We start from the raw sequence: 6150 nt of genomic DNA, 5'->3' as shown, positions 1-6150 counted from the left end.
GAAATAATGTTCTGGTGGGAGAAATAATTGTTTGTTGGAGGCAAGTGTGAATGTTTCAATTGGCCTCCTTGATTAGCATTGAAAAGCCTCGCAGCTTCAAAGCCTGGGTGCTTCCTGCCTGGGGAATCCATTGTTGTTAGCTTCCTGCCTGGGGAATCCATTGTGTTAGCTGGCTCTGATCGTTTCCTGCCTGGAATTCCTGTTTTTTTTTTAGTGTTGCTCTTTATTTACTGTATTTATATTTTTTTAAAAATTAATACAATAAAAGAGATTCCACCGAAACCTTTTCTAAAGGTTTCGGTGGAATCTCTTTTCTTGTATTAAAAATATAGATAAGAATGGTTTGATAGATTGTCTCAAAGAGTGATGTATTTTACTGTTTTTGAAGTCTTTAAACAGAGGCTGGATTGTCATCTCTCAGGAGTGTTTTAGTGGTACATTCCACCGTGGCAAAAACAGGCTTGGACTAGATTGCTGTCATAGTCCCTTCTTACTTTAGAATTCTAGGATTTCTGTATTTTAAAGGAAATGAAATTACAATGTAAGTGGTGGGAGAAGGAGAGAAGGCGATTAGCAAGAAAGTGTAGGTAGATAGATATAAAGAGAGTATCTGTGAGAGAAAAGAAGAGGGCTTAAGGAGTAATTAAAGGCTAGACAGTAGTCCTCAACCTGTGGGTCCTCAGGTGTTTTGGCCTATAACTCCCAGAAATTCCAGCCAGTTAACCAGCTGTTAGGATTTCTGGGAGTTGAAGGCCAAAACATCTGGGGGCCCACATGTTGAGAACCAATGGGCTAGAAGCTTGTGATTTAAATAATAATAACACTATGTAACAAAAATTGAAAAATTTTCCGTTTGTTCCCGGATTGAAAGTGTTACACTGTTTAATTGTGTGAAACTTCCTTGGAAAGTAGTTCTTAAACTCCAGAAGCTTTGTTTTTGTGGCTTCCACAGAGCAGGTTGAATTGGTTAAGATGCCAGGAAATATTCATTGAAAAATTAGAGCAAAATATGCTGCAGGATGTCAGTTGTTTTTGCAGTTTAATACGCTTTCCCATGTTTTTATGATAGAACTGATTAAAAAATGACATTTATAACTCAGGAACTAAAATCATATTGGGTTGCTATGAATTTTCCAGGCTGTCTGGCCATGTTCCAGAAGCATTTTCTCCTGACGTTTCACCCACAACTATAGCGGGCATCCTCAGAGGTTGTGAGGTTCATTGGAAAATAGGCAAGTGGGGTATATATATCTGTGGAATAATGTCCAGGGTGGGAGAAAGAACTCTTGTCTGTTTGAGACAAGTGTGAATGTTGCAGTTGGCCACTTTGATTAGCATTGAATGGCCTTTTAGCTTCAAAGCCTGACTGCTTCCTGCCTGGGGGAATCCTTTGTTGGGAAGTATCAGCTGGCCCTGATTGTTTCATGCCTGGAATTCCCCTGGTTTCAGAGTGTTATTCTTTATTTACTGTCCTGATTTTAGAGTTTTCTAGTACCGGGAGCCAGATTTTGTTCATTTTCATGGTTTCCTCCTTTCTGTTGAAATTGTCCACATGCTTGTGGATTTCAATGGCTTCTCTGTGGTTGTGAGAGTGGTCCAGTATTTCTGTGTCCTCAAATAATATGCTGTGTCCAGGTTGGTTCCTCAATGGCTGACTTCTCTGGTTGAGTCTGCAGTCCCTTTTAGGTTCCTTAATTTGTGTTTGGGCATTGCTGCGTTTGATGATACCTATGTAGACTTGTCCACAGCTGCATGATATATGGTAGACTAAAATCATGTTACATAGTGAATCATTTTATTTCTTACCTGTCTGTCTTTGTGGCTCGAGTCAGATTACAGCATACTTAAAACACATAAACATTGTAAAGATAGACATAAAAGATACACATGAAAACATATTTCTATAAAATACATATTAAAATACACAGAACAGAGATCAAAACACTGTGTGTTAGGGTCAACATGAAGCAGCTTTTATTCTTTTTATTCTTTAAAAATATAGCTCAGGGAAGGGAGCAGTGGAATGTTTCCCTCCACATCCAAATGCCAAGTTAAGGCTAACAATCATGGTGCTTTCCAGATGTTGGACTACAATCTCCATCTTCCCCTGTTCAGGGGGTTTCTTGTCCTCCTGTATTTGACAATTGTAGGACAAGATGCAGAGTCATGAACAGAGCAAATGTCTCCCTGGTGTGACCTTGCTAAAGCCTGCAGCGTTATATCCCCTGAAGCCTGCCCTGTGGATTTTTTCCTTCTCTTTGGATGCTTCAGGCCCGATGGGTTTAAAAATAGCTTGAACTGCAGTTGCTCCGCTCCTCCGTGACTGTGTTTTGCTGTGTCCTCCTCCTCAGCACGTTCGGGTTGCCTGTGTTGCCATTGAGCCAAACATGTGTCTCCCTCCCAGCTTTGGCCCATGAGACCAGGAGGAGAAGAGCAAGGCTGCGCATGAGGTTGCATAACTCCCATTCGAGAAGCCAGCCTGCCTGGGGATTGGCTGGGCCGCAGGGTGGGTGGCGGGGACGTCAGGGCTCTCTCATTGGACGCTGGGGGCCGTGGGGTGGGGCTTGGTCCCATTCACGACTGTTTTCTACACACTGACGCACCACCAGATCCTCTTGCAGAGCCATGTGAATGCAAACAGCCCACTGGGGCAGGCATCTGGAAACGTGCTGAGCCCAGTTAAACCTTCTAAAATAATGATATTTTCCCCCTTCTCTTCTCTCTTGAATGGAAGGAGATAGAGACTGCCTTTCAATTGCTTCTCCGATCCGTACTTAATAGTCTTTGCCGCTTGTTGTTGTGTGCCTTCAAGCTTAAGAAGGTCTAAGGCAAACCAGTTACAGGGTTCTGAATCTCTGAAGATGCCAGCCATAGACACAGGTGAAATGTCAGGAGAGAATGTGTTGTTGAAGGCTTTCGTGGCTGGAATCACTGGGTTACTGTGAGTTTGCCAGGTTGTATGGAATAAGGTTTTTGTACAAGATCTGGTGGACGGATGGCATAAGTACTTTGTACTATTTTAAATTTTGTATATTGTATATTACAATTGTTTTAACTGTTTTAACTGTTTTAATGTTTATTTTATTGTACTATGGTGTATCGGCATAAATTGCCAGTCTGTAAGCCTCCCTGAGTCCCCTCGGGTGAGAAGGGTGGGGTAGAAATGATAGAAATAAATAAATAAATAAATGTTCCAGAAGCATTCTCTCCTGATGTTTGGCCCACAACTATGGCAGGCATCCTCAGAGGTTGTGAGTTCTGTTGGAAACTAGGCAAGTGGGGTTTATATATCTGTGGAATAATGCCCAGGGTCCAGTGGCGCAGTGTGTTAAAGCGCTGAGCTGCTGAACTTGCAGACCGAAAGGTCCCAGGTTCAAATCCGGGGAGCAGAGTGAGCGTCCGCTGTTAGCTCCAGCTTCTGCCAACCTAGCAGTTCGAAAACATGCAAATGTGAGTAGATCAACAGGTACCGCTCCGGCGGGAAGGTAATGGCGTTCCATGCAGTCATGCTGGCCACATGACCTTGGAAGTATCTACGGACAACGCTGGCTCTTCAGCTTAGAAATGGAGATGAGCACCAACCCCCAGAGTCGGACAAGACTGGACTTAACGTCAGGGGAAACCTTACCTTACCTTAATGTCCAGGGTGGGAGAAAGAACTCTTGTCTGTTTGAGGCAGGTGCGGATGTTGCAACTGGCCAGCTTGGTTAGCATTGAATAGCCTTTCAGCTTCAAAGCCTGGCTGCTTCCTGACTAGGGGAATCCTTTGTTGCGAGGTGTTAGCTGGTCCTGACTGATTCATGTCTGGAATTCCCGTTTTCTGGGTGTTGTTCTTTCTTTACTGATTTTAGAGATTTTTAAAATACTGGTACTTGTATTAAAAAACTCTAAAGTCCAGACAGTAAATAAAGAACAACACTCAGAAAACAAAAGAATTACAGGCATGAATCAATCAGGGCCAGCTAACGCCTCCCGACAAAGGATTCCCCTAGGCAGTAAGCAGCCAGACCTTGAAGCTGAAAGGCTATTCAATGCTAATCAAGATGGCTAATTGGGACATACAAAAATTTTTTCTCTCACCCTGAACATTCCACAGATATATAAAACCCCTTTGACTAGTTTCCAGCATACCTCACAACCTGAAGATGCCTGCTATAGATATAGGCGAAACATAAGGAATGACTACTTCTGGAACATGGCCAGACAGCCAGGAAATCTCACAGCAAAACTCACGGGGTTTTTCTTGGCAAGATTTGGTCAGAGGGGGGTTGCCATTGTTTTCCTCTGAGGCTGAGAGTCAAGCAATGGATTTCCATGGGAATTGGAAGTGTTGTCTCCAGAGACAGAATCCAATAATTACGTCATGCTGGCTGTCCAAATACTTTCTAGCTTTGTGGCTTGGTCATTTAACTTCCATAAAGATGTTTTTTCAGGGGAAAACTGGTGGGATGTCTCCTTGTTTTTGTTTCTTTTGAGCATAGCCTGCAGGCTGCCTGTGGCCCCCAGTAGAGGGTCCAAAGCATGTCTGGGGAGTATTGGGATGGAGGAATTCCATTTTTAGCACTCCTAAGGATGTGATCCTCTAAAATCTCTTGCTCATCTATAGACTACATCTAGGAAAAGCCACTGATATGAGGAAGATTTTTTTTGGATTTACCTTTTTATTTGGTTGCAGACAGTATTCCAACAATTCATCAGCTCCACCTCTACTTCTTTTGTATAGAATCATAGTTGGAGGAGATACCAAGGGCCACCCAGTCCAACCCAGTGCTGTGCAGGAACACCTAATCAAAGCACTCTTGACAGATGACCATCCAGCCTCCAGAGACTCTGTCAAACTCTCAGGCAGAATATTCCACTGTTGAACAGGTCCTATTGTCAGGAAGTTCTTCCTAATGTTTAGGCAGAATCTCTTTTCCTACCACTTGAACCCATGGCTCCATTGTGTCCTAGTCTCTGCAGCAGCAGAAAACAAGCTTGCCCTTCCTCAATGGGACATCCTTTTGAGTATCTAAATATGCTTTCTTGTCCCTTTCGCTCAGCCTTCTTTTCTCCAAGCTAAACATATCCAGCTCCTTATGCCATTCCTCAGAAGGATTATTGGCTTCCAAACCTTTGATCATTTTGGTCATGCTGAACACCTTTTGTCTTGTCCATCTTCTTCTTGAATGGCTTTGTCCAGAATTAAACACAGGGAGGTCTGACCAAAGCAGAAGAGAAGTGGTCTATTCCCTCAATCTAGACACTAGACTTCTATTGATGCACCTAGAATCACATTGGCCTTTTTAGCTGCTCCATCACACTGTTGACTCATGCATAAAAAATACAGAATAGGATATACATTTTGGGGTTGTTATTTCTAGTTGTGTCTGGAGGGAAGGCGAGTAAGCATCCAACCCAATATGTGCCTCTCTGACAAGGTGTTGCCTTTCTCCAGGATCCTCACTATGGATGGGATCATCGACGATGCCAAGCGGCGGCGGTATTACGAGAAGCCCTGCCGCAGGAGGCAGCGGGAGACCTACGAGGCGTGCCGGAGTATATATAATGCAGAAATGGCTCGGAAGATCAGCTTCATTGCACGCAAGAATCGCCCAGACCCTTGGATGGGTTGCTGAACTCAAGGGCTTTCCGTATTGGAGAACTAGCAGCGCATCCTTTCGGTGGGGATTGTTTTGAATCCCCTTAATCAGCAGGGTAGGCAGGGCTTTTCTTCCCTTTTTCTGTAGATATCGAAGAGCAACTCCTTGGTTCCTTTGTACGGTCTGAAAAATGACTACTCCAATAAAGCCACTGGTTAACAGCCCTTGTGAAAAATCATTTGGTAACCCACCCTGCATTGTAACCCTTTCTGTTTCTAGTGGGATTTCATTGTGGTGTTCAATCCTTGGTTCCCAACATGGAGCAATTTGATTTTTAAAAGGAGCAATACGATAATGAGTTATTATATACAGTCTATAAATATATATTAGGACATACACATTTTTGAAATTAAAATCAGAAGTGTACAATGGAGAGGGGGAAAGCCCACTTATAGGGAGGAATGGAGAGCATAGTGTTAAAGAGAGAGTGCATGAGCACAGAAAAGTGAGGTACTGTTCTCTGTGTTCTTTGAACATACAATCCTAGAGTTGGGAGAGACTTTGTGGG

General features: G+C 43.3%; 1 protein-coding gene across 2 annotated transcripts in view; it reads left to right on the top strand.

The window, feature by feature from the left end:
* The window catches only part of mrps21 (mitochondrial ribosomal protein S21), an 8485-nt gene extending 2679 nt beyond the window's left edge, over positions 1–5806 (top strand). For both annotated transcript variants that reach the window (XM_003229088.3, XM_016998367.2), the window contains one exon: positions 5438–5806. In XM_003229088.3, the coding sequence (XP_003229136.1) occupies positions 5438–5618 (181 nt within the window). In that variant the 3' untranslated portion in view covers positions 5619–5806. The remainder of the gene's footprint in view (positions 1–5437) is intronic.
* The last annotated feature ends 344 nt before the right edge of the window (positions 5807–6150 follow it).

Source organism: Anolis carolinensis, unplaced genomic scaffold (assembly GCF_035594765.1).
Source record: "Anolis carolinensis isolate JA03-04 unplaced genomic scaffold, rAnoCar3.1.pri scaffold_14, whole genome shotgun sequence".
Lineage (NCBI taxonomy): Eukaryota > Metazoa > Chordata > Lepidosauria > Squamata > Dactyloidae > Anolis > Anolis carolinensis.
The sequence above is the reverse complement of the archived record's forward strand: the minus strand, read 5'-3'. Positions and strand labels throughout refer to the sequence as shown.